This window comes from Carassius carassius, chromosome 18, assembly GCF_963082965.1.
Source record: "Carassius carassius chromosome 18, fCarCar2.1, whole genome shotgun sequence".
NCBI classification, from domain to species: domain Eukaryota; kingdom Metazoa; phylum Chordata; class Actinopteri; order Cypriniformes; family Cyprinidae; genus Carassius; species Carassius carassius.
The window spans coordinates 11,140,772-11,160,048 of NC_081772.1; the positions used below are offsets into that span (position 1 = coordinate 11,140,772).

Genomic DNA, 19,277 nt, shown 5'->3' on the forward strand with positions numbered 1-19,277 from the left:
CGTGAATCTCAGTGGGTTATATTTTTTGTATGTTCTCTTTCATTCGTGTATGATTCTATTCTGTGAAACTCTGAAAAAGATATTTTGAAAAATTGATCCTCTATAGTGAGTGGGTGCCGGCAGAATAAGTCCATACAGCTGATAAAAACATCACAATAATCCACATGTAGTTCACACGACTCCAGGCCATCAATTAATGTCTTGTGTAATAAGAAAATCCACTATTTAAACATTTAAAAAACTCATACCATGTTTCAAACTAAAATAGAGTACTCAATCCATATTTTTGTAATAAATTGATTAAATTACTTAATAATCAAGTATATAACATCTTGTTTTGATGTGATCGTTGATACACAAGTCTGGTTTTATTATCTAATAAACCACTGATCTTGCTTGGAGAATTATTCCATCGGATTTGTCCATAATTAGTTAGCATAACTTTACCTTTGCGCAAGTTCATATTCCAGTCCTTGTTTTCTGTGATTGTGACTGATTACCTATTTGTGACCTTGGAGCATCTGCACACTCTCATAAACACAGGCATTTTTGCAGGACAAGTGTCATAAAACACTCCCTAAGAGAAGAAAGCTTATTTGTGTGTATAGAGAGAATATTCAATTTGTTTTAACTGACATTTCAACGAGATGAGAACAAATAAACCTCTTCATCTATCAATCATAATGCTCAATTTACTTTGTGATTGTGTAGAACAAGGTTTTGTTATTAAAGGGATATTGAAAGTTTGTCAACTGCCAGTTAATAATATAACTTATTCACCCTCATGTTATTGCAATCTGTATACGGTAACTGGCTTTCTCTCTATGGAACTCAAATGAAGAAGTTCTGAAGATTCTGATGTTACAATAAATGGTGGACCATCATAAAAGAGGTCCATACGACTCTTCCAGATATGTTAGTCTTTAATGTCAGTTTTTGATTGTAATGTTAATGAACAAATATTAATATATTCATTATAAATGTAAATTATTACGAAAATATGTTACATTTGCTCATATAATATATAGTATGTAAATTTAACTCTATATTTCAGCTGTGTCTAAAATACATGCCTACAGTGACTTAAATTATGTTATAGTGAGCAAAATAAAGCATCATGTCATTATAATAAGGTATTTTTAATTAATCTCAAGACACCAAACCACTGACCACTTTACCCAACCTAAGGTGTTACTTACGATGTGGTCCGACCAACACCTCTTTTATCATTACTTAGTAAAGTGTATGGCCGTCTGTGTGCCCATATAACAGGAAATGATCTCATTAAGATGATGTCACTACCTCAGGTTGTTACAGACTTTGTGTGTTTTGGATTTGATGCAGCGTTTGGTAAAGGATTGAAGCTTGATTAGAGCACTTGTTACAGTGTGGTTAGCTTTTTGACGGAGATGTGGGTCAAGAGAGGGAGGACCAAGTTGTTCAGATTTTGGTATGTATGGTATTACGCCATCCCACTCTTCATATGGTGATCCGTTATAGGCATTGTTAAGTCTTCTTATGCCTGTGTGTGTTTTTAGAGACTGTAACATGCATTTTGGGACACATGGTTCTATCAGAGCTGACTGGGGCCCCAGCTGGCCCTCGTTAGGAAACATTAATGTAATGAGAAGTCAACCTCATCAGATGACCAAATAACTTTCCACTGCACTACGCACCAGCCACATGAGGAATGCTTTCTCGGTGTGTGTGATTCTGATACTTAGAGAGATGAGGTCTGTTTGCAATGCTTTTGTATTTGTGGTTCCATTTTTTTTTTAATGTATGCATTGCTATGTCTGAAGAATAATTGTTTTATAGCAACTGAAGAAAGTTTAGCACACGTGTGATGTGTTTGTGTTCTTATATCATGCTGTACTGTACACAGACTGATTGGCAGTAGTTTTAATTAGTTATGTGTAATTATGTCTCAGTGTTTTGTTTGATAGGAATAATGTAATGTAGAATTATATTTTCTTCTGCACCATATAATATACTTTTAGTGGTTACATTTTGTAAAAAATAATTGTATTTGTTTTTATTTCCCAATATAACTTTTTGAATTGCTGCTCTACAGTTGTAACTTCTTGTACCCCATTGCTATTTTGTTTTGTCAGCACTGCTGCATAAAGAGATGGTCAGGAATAGTTATGTAACATGCATTTTGATCTGTTTATTTGTGCTGGTTTCTTTCCAGGTGGATTTGATGAGAAACATTAGCACTATTCCGCAACCTTTTTTGTACACCAGACATGTTCACTTTCTCAATTTCACAAGGTAAGCAAATCAGGAATGATTTATCTAAATGTATCTGATCAAGTACAGGATAAAAACAGCCAAACATTGTTTGCTGCTATTACAAGTCAGTGCTCATCCACTTTGTCTCTTTCTTTCTCAGATTTAGGATAGAACAGCCTGTCTACATAAACATCATCAGGGATCCCATTAACCGTTTCCTCTCCAATTACTTTTTTCGTCGTTTTGGGGACTGGAGAGGGGAGCAGAATCACTTGGTCCGCACACCCCAGATGAAAGATGACGAGAGATATCTGGTCAGAGGCTGTTTATAAATCTCTTTCCTTTCTCGTGTTCCCTGTTTGGATTTCCCTCTTTATTATTTTCGAACATTTTCTCTTGTGTTTCAGTTATGTCTACAGTCGTGGCCAAAAGTTTTGAGAATTACATAAATATTGGAAATTGGAAAAGTGGCTGCTTAAGTTTTTATAATAGCAATTTGCATATACTCCAGAATGTTATGAAGAGTGATCTGGGTAGGGTTGCACCAGCCGTTCGTAAGTTCTTACTTAAACTGTAACGTAAAGTCCAAACTAGAGGCTTAGTAACTACTAGCTAGTTTATAACTAACTCTGTACTTTATTCGGTTGCACCATTTATTCTTAAGGCAGAAAGTAGCTAGTAGGTCGTAAGCTCTCCGTAAAGTAATGCGTTGTCGCATAGAATGACGTCTATTTTTCTTAACCCAATCACAAGCCTTCTAATAGGTAAATAGGAAATAGTCTGAACAGCGCGTAATTTGAAACTCATTCTTGACTGGCCTAAACTGAAAGTTAAAAAAGACATTAAAGCACACGTTATCGAACTCAAAACATTACACTTTTAATTGAAAATATCTATCCCACACATGGAGGAGAAAAGAAACAGGAAGAAAAATTTCAGTCATGAAGAAATTCTTATTTTAATTGATGGATACAAATAAAATAGATAAATATCCAACGGATGATGTCTGTCTCGTAAAACTCGTTGACGAACTTGCGGCTCTTCATGATCAAATACGAGCTCATCAATGTGATCTAATCTGACTGACATCTTATTCCGACCGTTATTCATGGACAGAGGCTTCCGTAAATATTTAGTTACAACGTATAGTTACGTTTAAACTAAGTTTAATGGTGCAACGCAAAAATATTTAGTAGTCCGTAAGTCGTAACTTAGTGTCCATTTACGTCAAAACTAGGCTAAGTTATAACTTACGCACAGCTGGTGCAACCGGCCCCAGATGAATTGCATAGTCCTTCTTTGCCATGGAAATTAACTTAATCCCAAAAAAACCTTTCCACTGCATTTCATTGCTGTCATTAAAGGACCTGCTGAGATCATTTCAGTAATCGTCTTGTTAACTCAGGTGAGAATGTTGACGAGCACAAGGCTGGAGATCATTATGTCAGGCTGATTGGGTTAGAATGGCAGACTTGACATGTTAAAAGGAGGGTGATGCTTGAAATCATTGTTCTTCCATTGTTAACCATGGTGACCTGCAAAGAAACGCGTGCAGCCATCATTGCGTCGCATAAAAATGGCTTCACAGGCAAGGATATTGTGGCTACTAAGATTGCACCTAAATCAACAATTTATAGGATCATCAAGAACTTCAAGGAAAGAGGTTCAATTCTTGTAAAGAAGGCTTCAGGGCATCCAAGAAAGTCCAGCAAGCACCAGGATCGTCTCCTAAAGAGGATTTAGCTGCGGGATCGGAGTGCCACCAGTGCAGAGCTTGCTCAGGAATGGCAGCAGGGAGGTGTGAGCGCATCTGCACGCACAGTGAGGCCAAGACTTTTGGAAGATGGCCTGGTGTCAAGAAGGGCAGCAAAGAAGCCACTTCTCTCCAAAAAAAACATCAGGAACAGATTGATCTTCTGCAGAAAGTATAGTGAATGGACTGCTGAGGACTGGGGCAAAGTCATATTCTCCGATGAAGCCCCTTTCCGATTGTTTGGGGCATCTGGAAAAAGGCTTGTCTGGAGAAGAAAGGGTGAGCGCTACCATCAGTCCTGTGTCATGCCAACAGTAAAGCATCCTGACACCATTCATGTGTGGGGTTGCTTCTCATCCAAGGGAGTGGGCTCACTCACAATTCTGCCCAAAAACACAGCCATGAATAAAGAATGGTACCAAAACACCCTCCAACAGCAACTTCTTCCAACAATCCAACAACAGTTTGGTGAAGAACAATGCATTTTCCAGCACGATGGAGCACCGTGCCATAAGGTAAAAGTGATAACTAAGTGGCTCGGGGACCAGAATGTTGAAATTTTGGGTCCATGGCCTGGAAACTCCCCAGATCTTAATCCCATTGAGAACTTGTGGTCAATCCTCAAGAGGCGGGTGGACAAACAAAAACCCACTAATTCTGACACACTCCAAGAAGTGATTATGAAAGAATGGGTTGCTATCAGTCAGGATTTGGCCCAGAAGTTGATTGAGAGCATGCCCAGTCGAATTGCAGAGGTCCTGAAAAAGAAGGGCCAACACTGCAAATACTGACTCTTTGCATAAATGTCATGTAATTGTCGATAAAAGCCTTTGAAACGTATGAAGTGCTTGTAATTATATTTCAGTACATCACAGAAACAACTGAAACAAAGATCTAAAAGCAGTTCAGCAGCAAACCTTTTGAAAACTAATATTTATATAATTCTCAAAAATTTTGGCCACGACTGTATGTTGGTTTCTATAAGGATGCAGCAGATCTCCATGTTGTGAGTCTTCAGATAGCACAGGTCCATTTGAATGGTGATGTGAAGGACTGACTGTAGTTCAGTGTGCTGCAACAGAGCTACATAACACTAGTAATTGATCTATTCAAACAGATAGGAGCTATACTTACACTCATTCAAGTTTCCATAGCAAATAGCTGAGTAACCATTAAGTGACTTGACTTGGAGACTTTATTTCTTGAGAATAATGTTGCCATCTTGGAATTATAAGGTTCTGTCTGCATTCTGAATGGTTTTGAGATATCGAGCTTCAAAGTTTTTGCATTCTGTATAGCAAAAATGAAATGGTGAACAATTCTCTTTCATACGTGAAAATAACCCTAAATGTATTATTAATGTTCAATATCAAAATCCTCTCAAATTTGTAAATGGGGATTTTTGGAACAGGTCAAATGCAGATAGAACCTTCTAATTTCTGGTTGGAAATGTAAGGTTATATCTTGCAAAACATTAACTGATGCAATAATTTTCAAGAAACACAAACAGTTTACTTATTTTTAACTCATATTTACTTATTTATTTTAAATCATTGTAACAGTGTGTCGACATGTATGAGAATGTCACATTTAATGCTTTATATGACACTTATATTTTATATTTTGGGACGAAAATAAAAAATTGCTCAAGAAAAGGCAGTGCTAAATATTTTGTCCAGTGAAGATGTTAATTTTAGGTAGGAATATGGTGGAACAGTTTAAGCAGCTACTGTTTTACATCTGACCAGGACTTTATTTCACATAATTTGCGAAAGGTAAAATGGCTTTCTCTCTAGAGATCAGTATGGCAGAGATAACATGCTAAGGTTTATTGTTGTAATTAAGACCCTATCAATTAAATTATTGACAATTTGACCTTTAAGGCTTAATATTGTAAAATTTAAGACATTTTAAGACTTTAAACTGCAAGAAAACATTCAATGCTTCAGCAAAGTTGTTTCATAAAGTTTAATTCAATTCAATTCAAGTTTATTTGTATAGCGCTTTTCACAATACAAATCGTTGCAAAGCAGCTTTACAGAAAATTAAGTTTCTACAATATATTTAGCAGTAGCTTGTCAGTGGTGAGATGCATTATTTGAATGCTTGGCCAAAGAGATGTGTCTTTAATCTAGATTTAAACAGAGAGAGTGTGTCTTAACCCCCGAACGCTATTTCAGAGTTTTGGAGACAAATGCTAAAAAGCTCTACATCCTTTAGTGGACTTTGCTATCCTAGGTACTACCAAAAGTCCGGAGTATTAATTTTTTATACACTCTGTTAGTTTAGATAATTTTGAAGTTTCATCTGCTCTTTTTGAGATATATAGTTGAGTATCATCAGCATAACAATGGAATTTGTTGTATTATTTTCTAATAATATTACCAAGGGGCAACATGTATATTGAAAATAGCAGAGGACCTAGGACAGATCCTTGTGGCACTCCATACTTTACTGGTGAGAAGGGAGATGATTTCCCATTTAAATAAACAAAGTGGTAGCGATCGGGCAGGTGGGATCTAATCCATCTTAAAGCTGAGGGGAGGGTAGGCAGATGACGTCCTGGGTCGCTAAAGCCCCGAGGAATGCATTGAAGGGATAATAACCATTGAAACATGTTTCACTAACTATATATAATTAAAACATTTTACAGATAAAATATTTCATATTTAATATTTCCCGCTGTTATGGAACAGTCTGGCAACATGACAGAAAGTTGATCCTGATTGGTCCTCTTGTGTGCATTCAAAGTGCTAATTGGCTCACAGTTAGAACGTTATAAAACCTAGTTAGAGGTCAACTTTGTAGTTAGAACCATTTTGTTTTATAAATAAAAAGTCCTAAAATGTAACTTTGTAAACTTAAAAAAAAACATCACATAATGTAAATAAGTTGTCACAGAATACGATTATGACAAACATTTTGGCAAAAATGTCAAATATAATTCCAAGGTGATGAGTGTTTGTGTGAGAGAACATAAGAGTCTGGCTGTATGTTTGGAAATTAGCTCAGACCATGTGAGGAGAATGAGCAGGAATTGATTAGTCATGCTTGCTTTTTATTCAGTATTCAAGTCAATTTCATTGCAAAATGCTCTGATACTCAAGACAATCACATGAAAACTTGGCACTACTGGAAGAATTACATCAGTCGACTAAGGATTGTGACAGAATTATGGCTCATATCGGTTATTCATAAAACATAAATGGCCAGTTTCCCAGACACATATTAATCTGGAACATTAACTGGGACTTTTTTCTTCAAGTTACTAGTTAATTCAGTCCAGGTCCCTTTCTCTTTTAACTCATCCTTTGCTCTGTTTAAGAATGAGAGATCTATGAATATTTTTAGTAGGGGTCAAGGTTAGGTTAGTTAGCATGGTTTAGTTAGCACCTGCTGGTAGATAGTGTTACTACACCATCTGGTTACCTGGTAAGCATCTAAAAACACACACACGCATATACATATTGGGTATAGAAAAGAATCACCCCCTTTAAAATAATCACATTTTGTTGCTTTGTAGCCATAACAGCTCACGTTAGTTCAATTTGATGTTGACCGTTTGTGGACTGCAGTCTTCAAATCATCCCACTGATTTTCAGTGGGGTTTAACTCTGGACTCTGATTAGGCCATGCAAAGGATATTCACCTTTTTCTCCTTCAACCACTATGTGGTCAGTTTTGCTGTATGCTTTGGGTAACTGTCATGTTGGAATGTAAACTTTATTCCCATTGACAACTTTCTGGCAGAGTGAAGCAGATTTTTCTCAGGACTTTGATGGTATTTTGCCCCATCCATTTTTTTCTTCTGTCCTGACAAGTGTCCCTGCTACAGAGAAACACCCCCATAATAATATATTTCCACCTCCATGCTTTACTGGAGGAATGCTGTTAATTGGATGGTGAGCTGTATTGGAATTCCCCCAGAAAAATTGTTTGGTGTTGAGGCCAAATAATTAAATTGTATTCTCATCTGCCTCAGAATCTTCAATGTGCATTTTGGCAAAGCTCAGTCGTGACTGCATGTGGCCTTTCTTGAGGAGTGGCTTTTTTCTTGCAACCCTCCCATACAAGCCACATTTGTGGAGAATTTGTGATATTGTTGTCACATGCACACAATGACCACTCTTTGTCATAAATTCCTGCAACTACTTCAGAGTTGCCGTAGGCCTCTTGGTTGGCTCTTTGACCAGTTTTCTCCATGCTCTTTCATCCAGTTTAGAGTGATGTTCTGATCCACGGAGGGTCTGCGTTGTACCAAATACCTTCCACGTCTATAATAATAGACTTCACTGTGCTTCTAGGCATTTATAAAGCCTCGGGGAAAAAATTTATCCGTCTTCTGACTTTTGCCTGTCCACAACATTATCCTGGAGATCTTTTGAAAGTGCCTTGCCACCCATAGTTGATTGTTTGCTTCAGTTGCACTACCAAGGACTGAAATGCTTCAGGAATGCTTTTTCACGCTGAGCTAATCAAAATGACCACATCTTATCACAGGTTTTGTGTGCCATTGAGAAGGTGATTAGCTACACCCGATTGAGTTTACAAATCATTTTTAGGAAGGGGGTGATCCTATATCCTTTTTCCAACTCAATTATTCTGTTCTTTTTTTCTGACATGTTGGTGTTATATCCTTCACTTGGATGTTATACGTTGCACTGAGTAAATACAGCTGGATAAAACAAAAACTGTGTCCATCTTAATTTCAGACTGCAAAGCAACAAAATTTGATTATTTTAAGGGGTGATTCTTTTCTGTACACAATGTGTGTGTCTGTGTGTGTGTGTGTGTGTGTGTGTGTGTGTGTGTGTAGCTCATTTATATTCTTTTAAACATATTGGGTAAGTAAAATGTATTTTATCAAACAAATTAATACTTCTATTCAACAGGAATGTATTAAAATTATTAAAAGTGACTAGATAAAGTTTGCAAATACATTTATAATGCTACAAAAGATTTATATTTGAAATAACTGCTGTTCTTTTGAACTTTATATTCATGAAAAAAAGAAAATCCAGAAAAATAATATTCATGATTTTCACAAAAATATTAAGCAGCACAACTGTTTTCAACAATATAAAATAAATGTTTCTTGAGCATCGGCATGTTAGAATAATTTCTGAAGGATCATGTAACACTGAAGACTAGAGCAATGCAGCTGCTGAAAATTCAGCTTGTGAGCATCTTTATGATTTGTAATCTTAAAGGAACACACATGATACAGGCCAAAATAACACACTGTAGCAGTTCTGTTAACGATGGGAATTGAACTCATCTTAACTAATGAGAGACTACAGTAAATATAATCAGACCTTCATCATATAGAACATGATCCTCTCTCCTGCTGGAGGCCTGGTTAACCACATCACTCTTTTCTATAGTTTAGTATTACTGTGGCTTGTGATCGTTCTCACACTGAACATATCTGTTTGCTTGATTTATATGTCTGTAATAGCTGGGCCCTTTTTTCAGGACTAAGATTTCAGATGGTATGATATTGAAGTTTAATTTCTGGTCTTTCCTTTTGAATTTAATTGAATTATTATAATCTGTGATGTACTGAGGAATTCCCCACAATCTGCATGGATGTACACACCCACACATACTAAATGTCAGGCACATTCACAAACACATTTTCAAGCGACATTGCGAAGTCATCCTGTTAGTTTGAATCATGTAAAGTGAGTTTCTAAACTGTGCGCAAGAGCTTTAGAGAACGACCATGCATATGGGGAGGGGGACTTTCTCACCTGGCATGACTGAAATTTTACAAGCTGGTTTCCTTTCAACACTTAAAGTGTGTTTGTGTGTGTATGTTTTGCTTGGTGGCTGGGTCAGTGGCCCAGTGTTGTTCCAGACAACCCTCAGGTGTGGAAAAATACACACATATACAGAGAGAGAAAGATAAACTGCTTGTCAGATGTTTGGGCACCTTTGAGTACATTTGATATCATGATCTTAAAACCCTATATATATATATATATATATATATATATATATATATATATATATCCTTTAAGATCTGGTGCTCAATAAACTTTTCCTATTATAATCATTAATGAAAACAGTTGTGCTGCTTAATGTATTTGTGGAAACCATGTTACATTTTCTTCAGGATTCTTTGAAGAATATGAAGTTCAAAAGATCAGCATTTATCTGAAATAGAACTCTTTTGTAACATTATAAATGTCTTAACTGTCACTTTCAATCATTCTGATGTGTCCTTGCACACGCTACTGTAACTCTGTTGTTCTGCAAGGTCATTACAAAAAAAACAACAAAAACAAACATTCTTTGTGTGAGGTATGCTGGCAGACCTTCAAAAGTGTAGGACTCAAGTAATGCCCATGTTTTACTAATGACTGAAAGCATAAGCTATGTGTGTGTGTGTGTGTGTGTGTGCGCACACACAGGCAGGAAATTGCCCCTATTAGTGGAACCCATCCAGGTTCTCAGTTCTGTGGCAGCCTTCTTGTCTCCTATTGTCAGGGGCAGTGCACAGACATTTTGAGGGGCAGTGGCTTAAACAAAAAAAAATAGGGCACTATGGGTTGGGGCAGGAGAAGACAGCACATGCTTTCAGAAATTTCAGACTTTATTAAAGATGTTTTGAAAGAATAATCACAATTATGCATTGCTGATAACAAACTATTTACATATTCACATATAAATATTTTACATGTTGGTGTTACTTTTTTTTTTTTTTTTTACAGCAAAACCTTTCTATTTGATACCATGTCATGAAAGATCTTGATAGCTTCATCTTTGATGACTGGGATGTCTTTTTCAATGGCCAAAAGCAGAAGATCATTGAGTCTTTCTTGTCCACATGCATTACAAATTTTAGTTTTCAGCAGCTTCAGCTTTGACAATGAGCGTTCATCGGAGGCTCTGGAGATGGGCAGTGTTGCATAGACAAGGCATTTTCTGAGTGTCTTTAGGGCTGTTTCCCTGCACCTCCTTTAGGTGTCTGAGAGCCTCTGTAGCTCAAGGGCACACTGGCCTGGATTCATGGTTTGCTGCGTTTGTACAAATGCTGCATCTCGTTTTGTGGCGTTGGCAATGAAGGTGTAAAGTTTTTCAACTACTGTGAAAAAAAACTGACAAAGTGTATGCTTGACTAAGCGGTCGCCACTAGAACAAGGTTCAAGCATCGAGCATGGCAATGAACATATAATGCCTTTTCATTTAGCTTTTGTATTCCTGACTGTAGTCCTTCATAAGGCCTGGCAAATATACAGTATGTCCTCAACTTTCAGCTGGTTCTCCTTCAGCACAGTCATTGGTTGTTCTCCTGTTGACTGAACATCACAGAGCTGAATAAAGTGTTTTACAATCACATTGTAAATACTGCTTCTGCTTCTTACTGAAATCTTTCTTGTCACACTATAGCACAAGGGTGCTGCTAATGCAATGAATATAATTTATATGATATTATACAGCATAAATCTATGTATTATGCTATATGCTAACGTAAAAATCTTTTAGAACATTTATTTTAGTCAATATTGCATTTATATTATGTATAATCCTACTATTAATATGATTTGAATAAAATATTATAAATATTATATGATACAAGTTATACAGATTACTGATATTAACTAAAAAAATTGATTATAATGGGAAATGTACTGTACAGAAGTTACAGTGTGACAAACTGCTAAATTTATAACGTTGATTTACCTGCCTGCTTGCTGGAGCTTTTAATCCACGTTGGCAGTGTTGAACTGCCTTTAGCAGCCTCCCTCAGCTCTTTCTCTCTGTTTCTGTCTTCTTCTTTTTTTGTGAAGGCATTATTTCTCTAAAAAAGTGTGCCAATAACAGCAAATTTGGTGTTATTTAGATCAGATCAGATCAGATCAGATCGGGTTCAACATTTTGATTCGACAAGAATTCTAATTGTCATTCGAGAACGTGGATATTTTTTACACACTGTTAACTTAGCACCATTATTAAAAGACCAGGAGCAAAACAGAAATGACAAAAATACAAAAACTCCCAAATTATTCATTCAAGCACTGTTTGTAATCTATTAATGCCCTTTCATTGGCTGTCGATGGGACGAACTTCTGAAACTGTTGTCCCCACTCCAGCACTCGGACAGAGAGTGATACTGGGGAGCGAGCGATAAAACACGGAGGATTAGTGGAATCAGTGGATCATTAGCAGAGTGTTAACAAACGTCCGGGATCAGGAATGGGTGCGCACAGGGGCACTTCAGACGATGAGGGCAGAGGGGCCACCCCCCGTGCACGGCCCTGCCTATTGTATCCTGTTGTCTCATCTTGTCTCCAAACATCTCTTCTCGCTTCTGCTTTGCTCAGACAGTGGTTAGTTGTAATACAACCAAACATTATATATGCAATAACCATTATTATTATGATTATTTATATTATATTATCATGCATTCATCCTTTTTGCAGCTTTCTCTAAACAGAAAAATGCTTTGCATTCAAAGTGCATATCCATCAGAGTTTGTATGTGTCTCTGTTGGGGCGAAGTAGGGTTGCAGATAAAAGGACATTGATGCACTCTTGGCTTTTAGACTCTATTCAGATGCACACAGAGTGAGTATTGATAAAGGAACTGGCTCTCCTGGAGCTCCACTGCTTTGAAGGAATCTCCAATGCATCAGCTTGATATTGTCAACAAATGAACATGTTTGCAGCAAAAGCAAGTTAAACACTGCAGTCTGCTTTTTTTTCATCAGCAAATGTGTGTCAACTTTAGAGGACCTTTTCATTTACTTAATAAAGGAATAATGTCCTTAATAAAGGGTTTTCTACTATGAAAGATTAATGTGGAAATAACTGCCAGCATGACTGCCCTTCCCTTTAGACCCACAGCTTGCATGCGATTCTGCCCAGTTTTTAGGCACCCACCTGGGTCTCATGAAAGGGAAGGAGTGTGTGGAGTCTGGAGCTCATGGCTATGTGGTCTTTACTTAACCTCTCTTGTGCAAAAGACAGTGCTGTTAACTTGACAAATGTCCCTCTTTTCCAAGAAGTGTAATCTCTACCATGTTCTTTTCAGCATGTAGTACATTCTCTTAAGTTTCATAGTGTCATTATAGCATTGTTGGCTGTGTTGTTGTTGTTGTTGTTATGAAAAAAATTCATATTGTTGCCTTCTTTCACATCTTTCCTTTCTACTCTTGTCCATGTTGTTTTCTGAAGACTTCATACAGTATGTTTTATAGTCTTGGTAATTAAATAAGGGAAAGGAAGAACTGATGTGTTTTTATCCCTGGTCTTCTTTGACTTGTCTGGTTTCTTTTTGTTGCATAAAAATTGAAACAAAATACACTGGGTTTCATAGGCCATCCCTGGCATATGTTTTAACTGTGGGTGGATTGCCCAGTGAAATTAAAGCTTTTGGATCAGATAAAGTGCTAAAATATTGTTTCTGTTAATGCATTGGGTCCAGATTATCATATAAAAGATTACCATTATGACTTGGTTCGTTGCTTGTGTAAGTGGTGCCCCCTTGTGTTCACTAAAACGAATCGATAGCAATGGATCGGTAGTACTTTGGATGGGGGTTTACAGCATTTAACCCAATGAAAATTAGTGCATCTATGATTTATAAGCACATTTTGAGTTTTTGCTCAGTTTTCCAGTTTTTTGTTCAATGTGCTGCTTTCTTTTTGGCTGTAGCATCGGTCTGTCTGACTCATTTCGCCTTTTCTCCACTGCAGGACATTAACGTTTGCATCATGGAGAACTACCCAGAGTGCTCTAACCCACGTCTCTTCTACATCGTTCCATACTTTTGTGGACAACACCCTCAGTGCAGGTAATTATGACCCATCACTCTTGGGGTATTAATGTTGATGATGGCTGAAATGTACTCAAGCCAAAAGCTAGCACTCTCTTTAATGGCATAAATTCAACTTGTGCAAATAAGATTCTTGTTTGCATTTTTATAATTTATTTGGAATGCATGTTTATTGTTATCTGTGTTGATTATAGAGTTAAATAGCTGTCTTGTAATCATGGAGGCTTTCTTCCTATTCTACACTTTCACAGGCTTTAAGGGATAGTTCACCAAAAAATCTGAATTGTCATCATTTACTCACTTTCAAGTCATTCATGAAGACTTTCTTCAAAATATATACAAAAGAAGATATTCTGAAGAATGTTAAGGTTCCCATTGACTTTCATTCAAAAAATAAAATGGAAGTCAAAAGAAACTTTTGAAAGTGACGTGACATTTCAGCCATTTATACTGCAGCGCCCGGGGAGCAGTTAGGGGTTCGGTGCCTTGCACAAGGGCACCTCAGTCGTGGTATTTAAGGTGGAGAGAGAGCACTGTACATTCACTCCCTCCACCTACAATTCCTGCCGGCCTGAGACTCAAACTCATTACCTTTTGGATTATAAATACAACTCTTTAACCATTAGGCCACGGCTTTCCCCGAAAAGATCTCATGAAGAATTTTGGTAACCAAGCAGTTTGGGTTCCTTTTGACTACCATTTTATTTAGTGTCATTACAATAAAAGTGAAATGTAAAATGTCATCCTTTACTCATCCTTATGTGGTTAAGTAAATAATGACAGAATTTTCATTTTGGTGGACTATGCCTTTAAGATCTTGTGCTGTTTTCAGAAATAAATGTTTGTAAAATCTCTTCAGTTAAGCCAGCTAAAATCGTTGTATGTTTTCTTGTCAAATAATTGGCTTTTTGTTTTGTTTTTCTTTGGTCTGCCTCAGGGAGCCGGGTGTTTGGGCCGTGGAGAGGGCCAAACAAAATGTTATAGAGAACTTCTTACTTGTAGGAATTCTGGAAGAGCTGGAGGATGTATTGCTCCTGCTGGAGAGACTCCTACCTCACTACTTCAGTGATGTCCTATCCATCTACAAGAGTCCTGGTGTGTTTTATTCAATTACTTTGAATTTGTAAGGAATTAAATAAAAAATAAAGAAAAGTAACAAATGTGAATGCTAATGCACAAATGAATGAGCATGTTTGAACATGCAGAGATTCAGATGAAAAAAATAATGAAGACTCTGTAGCTTTATCTGTGATTCAGTTTTGTAAATCTGATTTTTCTGCAGCATTTTGGAAGATGGGGAACCTTACAGGAACAGTAAGGAAGCACATGCCCACTCTAGAAGCTCTGCAGGTGCTTTACCAAAGGATGAAGTATGAGTATGACTTTTACAATTTCATTTGTGACCAGTTCCATCTCACCAAGAAGAAGATCGGCCTCAAGTCTGCCTCCCTGAACTCTAATCATGAACCTGACTTTCTCCGTGAGCTTGCCCTCAGGACCCATGAGCCTTTGGAGGAGGAGGAGGAGGAGGAGGAGGAGGAGGAGGAGGAGGAGGAGGAAGAAGAGGAAAAGGAGGAAGAAGAGGACATGGGGCAGGAAGATGCCAACATCTGGTTGGTTCAGCCGTGAGTAATAGCCATGGAGTTGTAGACATGGCAGATATCTCATAAGCTTGATGTCTACATCCAGACAGGAGGTAGAGTCAAAATTCCCAGGTTAAACTTGGGTGTGTAACCCCTGTTTTAAATGGGATGGCCCTGCAAGACACTCTCAAGAGGAGCACAGAAGGGTCTGAATAATTATTTAAGGAACCAACAATTGTGGCAAAATGATTTTGTTCATGTTTATGAAATTGAGTTGGTTATGGTCATTTCCTGGTGAGATGATACAAGATTGAAATGACAGGGATTTTGTTGGATTGTCAGAATGGAGGGATGAACTAACAGAATGAGATGCTATGGAAGTCTGATTTTTAGGCACTTCTCCTGTACACCTGGAACCTGGGTGATTGAACTCGACATATCAAGAAATGAACAAATTCAGACTACGCTAAAGAAGCAAGTGAGGATCACGACAAAGTGCCAAGGATTACTTCATTAAGCCTAGAAGCTGTATCACTGTAAACAACTCAAAAACACCAGTCAGCTTTCATTATCATGTCATCTCATTGTCACTCCCTTCCCCCTCTGGTTCCAGAAACCTGCTGCAACTCTGTGCCAGAATTTCAGTGCTTGTCTTTGAGAGTATCTTTTTATATTGTACATATAAGGTGTTGTACAATGAATCAAAAACTTTTGAATGCCTGCAAGATGTCAAATGCCGCACACTGTTCATCTAAAATGTTTGATGTGAATGTTAAACATTTCCTCGCCTTGTCAGTGTGTCAACTGTTGTGTTCAGTCATTTTATAAAATTGGGCCTTTAAGTTCCATTTGGTACGTAATGTGCTAAGAACACTTGAAGTACTTGTGCATCAGTGCATTAGACCATACTCATATGCCAGTGACTAATGTTTTGGGTTAGGATCACAAAAACAAAATAACAAGAGGGTAATATCAAACTATATTAATTATTTTGAAGGAATATATCAATCAAGCTGTCATACAGCACATGGAAAAACAAGTTTAACAACAGGACAGAACATTTTTCATGAATGTGAAAACATAAGTTTGTACATTACATTTAAACCTAATTTAAATGCTGCCCACAGACCAACACTTATCCTTAAGGTTCCTGAAGTGTATTTAACTGAAGAATGCATTAATAACAGGTCAGCCTAATGGGGCATTTTTGTTGAACTATGCTGGTTAAGTGAAATGAACTATTACTACATGAGTAAATAAATGCTATAAGCTACAAGCTCTCACAGAATTTAACACTTCCCATTTAAACTTGCCGGTTAAGTATATAGGTGTATGTACTTGTGTTGTGTCCAATGTGGATTTTTATATTGTTTAATTTATTTGACAGTATTACTTTTGATGATTGCATTCCATGTACGGATCTCAGGAAGAAGAAAAAAAGAGCATATATATATATATATATATATATATATATATATATATATATATATATATATATATATATATATATATATATATATATATATATATTGGCATCTAACAGTTGGTAAATATTAAAGCATCTGATAATGAATTGTTACTTAACGACAGATGGAGTGACTCTTTTGGATACCAAAATTTAATGAAATTACTAACATTACAAATAACTTCACCGTTACTGGGAAAACTCAAAATAAAAGTATTTTAACAGCAGTTGTAGAACCTTTTCATTTTTGCTTTATCAAAATATTTATTATATTTTCTCATGGTAACAAATGGTTATGTCTTATATTATGGTATGTATTTTTAATTACTTCCTTTTTATGGCAGTTTATACCCCAATATTAATATTAGTCATTTTATATATGGATTATAACAGTGTTTCCTACAGATTTAAAACTTGGTCTGCATCCAAAAACTTAGGCAGCTGACTTGCCTCGCTGCCGTATGATGCAATGACTTTGCTGGAATGCACCTCATGAAACGGATTTTGGACAGGCTTTTGAGGCAGCATAGATGTTTCCTTCACTGCTTTTGATATCCCACAATCCTTTGCGTTCCATTCCATGAAATTAAGTTTAAAAATAAAGATGGCGTCTGAAAGTTGCGGCAGGTGGGCAGTTTGTGTGTTAAATTATATTTTTGATCAATTTTTTCCCCCATTCTAATGTCATATCTAGCGAGCAATTAATATTGCAGTAATGAAATTCACTTAGTTCTCACCAAAGCTCTATATTTTCCTAGAAGACCCTGCATGTTTATTCAAACTGATATGGAAGGACAGTTTTTGATTCTTGATTATGGCCTTTGTAACTATTCCTTAGTGAATCGATACTTTGGAAGCCACTCACCAAAAATATTCATTTATGCACGTTATGCATCGTTACACCAGTAGGTGGTGACAAATAAACGTATCATGAGTGAATCTTTCACTCACTCAATCGATTCAAAGCATCAAAAAGTACAAGTTCCCTTTCATAGGTCACTTCGATGCTGCGGTGACGTCACCACGTATGGGAACACCTTCGGTGTGACGAATGTCTGAAGCCCTATACCATCCCGCCAATCCTATTGGCCAAATAGCGCGTGGCACCGCCCAGCATGCGTAGGCATATATATACCTGGTGCCGCGCGCCATTTACCTCAGATTTCATTCCTTCAGTACGAAGCGAATCTTCTGTGCCCTATTATCTCGCGTTCTCAGCGATCATCTACGAGCAGTATACTCCTCTCCGCGGACGCGATGAGTCAACGAAAGGTAGGAGCCGTATGATGGGTTATCACGAGGAGGCACTTATGAGAGGTTCGTTGCAGCCTCTCTACAGGTTCTCTCCTTGATAGCCTATGGCTACAGTAAAATATGCATACACTTCCCCTGTGCACTAACGTCATTAGGAAGTATCCGCGCTCTGGAGTGTATTTCTTAAGTCGCCTCGCGTCTAACCCCCACCGTTTCGCTTCTGCGGTCGCCGAGGCCCCGCACGAGGTGTTGGTTAGGGGCGATATGTGTGGCTTGAATATGAATACAGTGATGCACTGGAGTTCCATGTGCTCGCTCTCCCCCACTCGAGCGCGTTAATCAACAGTTTTTGCTCTTCAAATGGTGGATTACGGCTCACACAGCCGCCGCGTTTTCGCTAGCGACTTGGCCCGATGTTATCTTGTTGGATTGAATCCTGCCGTGGATACGCTTCAGGATTATATACAACGAAACGCAGCGAGTTTGACGCACACGCTTTTCTTCATGTTAATATGCAAGGGACTATGCCCTTCACTGAGAGTGCTGTTAGACTGCTAATGCACATCTACCCTCTCACTGCAGTCCCCATACTCTAACTTTGACTGTCTCGCAGCAAGGGCACCTCGAGCGTCATTGAACTGAGCTATCATTCGCGCGCCCCTTCAGACACTCTGCACAATCCAGTCTTCAGAGTTTGAGGGACGGCGCGGAGGCTGGCAAAGATGGCCAGCGTATGACGGTTCACACAGCCACCGCGTTCTCGCTAGCGGCGTGGCCCGATGTTTATCTTGTTGGATTAAATCCTGCCGTGGATACGCTTCAGGATTATACACAACGAAACGCAGCGAATGTGACGCATGCGTTTTTCCTTCATGTTTGCTTAGGACTGCGCCCGCCTCCAGAGAGCGCTGTTGGACTGCTAATGCACATCTAAGCCTCTCACTGCAGTTTCCACACTCTAACATTTGACTGTCTCGCAGCAAAGGCTCCTCGAGCGTCATTTAACTGAGCTATCATTCGCGCGCCCCCTCAGACACTCTGCACAATCCAGTCTTCAGAGTTTGAGGGACGGCGCGGAGGCTGGCAAAGATGGCCAGTGTATACGGTTCACACAGCCGCCGCGTTCTCGCTAGCGGCATGGCCCGATGTTCATCTTGTTGGATTAAATCCTGCCGTGGATACGCTTCAGGATTATACACAACGA

The 19,277-nt window shown here is 38.0% G+C and overlaps 1 protein-coding gene across 1 annotated transcript in view; it reads left to right on the forward strand.

Moving 5' to 3' along the window:
- Positions 1-16,800, forward strand: part of LOC132092360 (uronyl 2-sulfotransferase-like) — a 56,360-nt gene extending 39,560 nt beyond the window's left edge. The window contains exons 4-8 of the mRNA XM_059498557.1: positions 2,195-2,274; positions 2,396-2,549; positions 13,692-13,789; positions 14,709-14,866; positions 15,054-16,800. Coding sequence (XP_059354540.1) covers positions 2,195-2,274; positions 2,396-2,549; positions 13,692-13,789; positions 14,709-14,866; positions 15,054-15,400 — 837 coding nt within the window. The 3' untranslated portion in view covers positions 15,401-16,800. The remainder of the gene's footprint in view (positions 1-2,194; positions 2,275-2,395; positions 2,550-13,691; positions 13,790-14,708; positions 14,867-15,053) is intronic.
- The last annotated feature ends 2,477 nt before the right edge of the window (positions 16,801-19,277 follow it).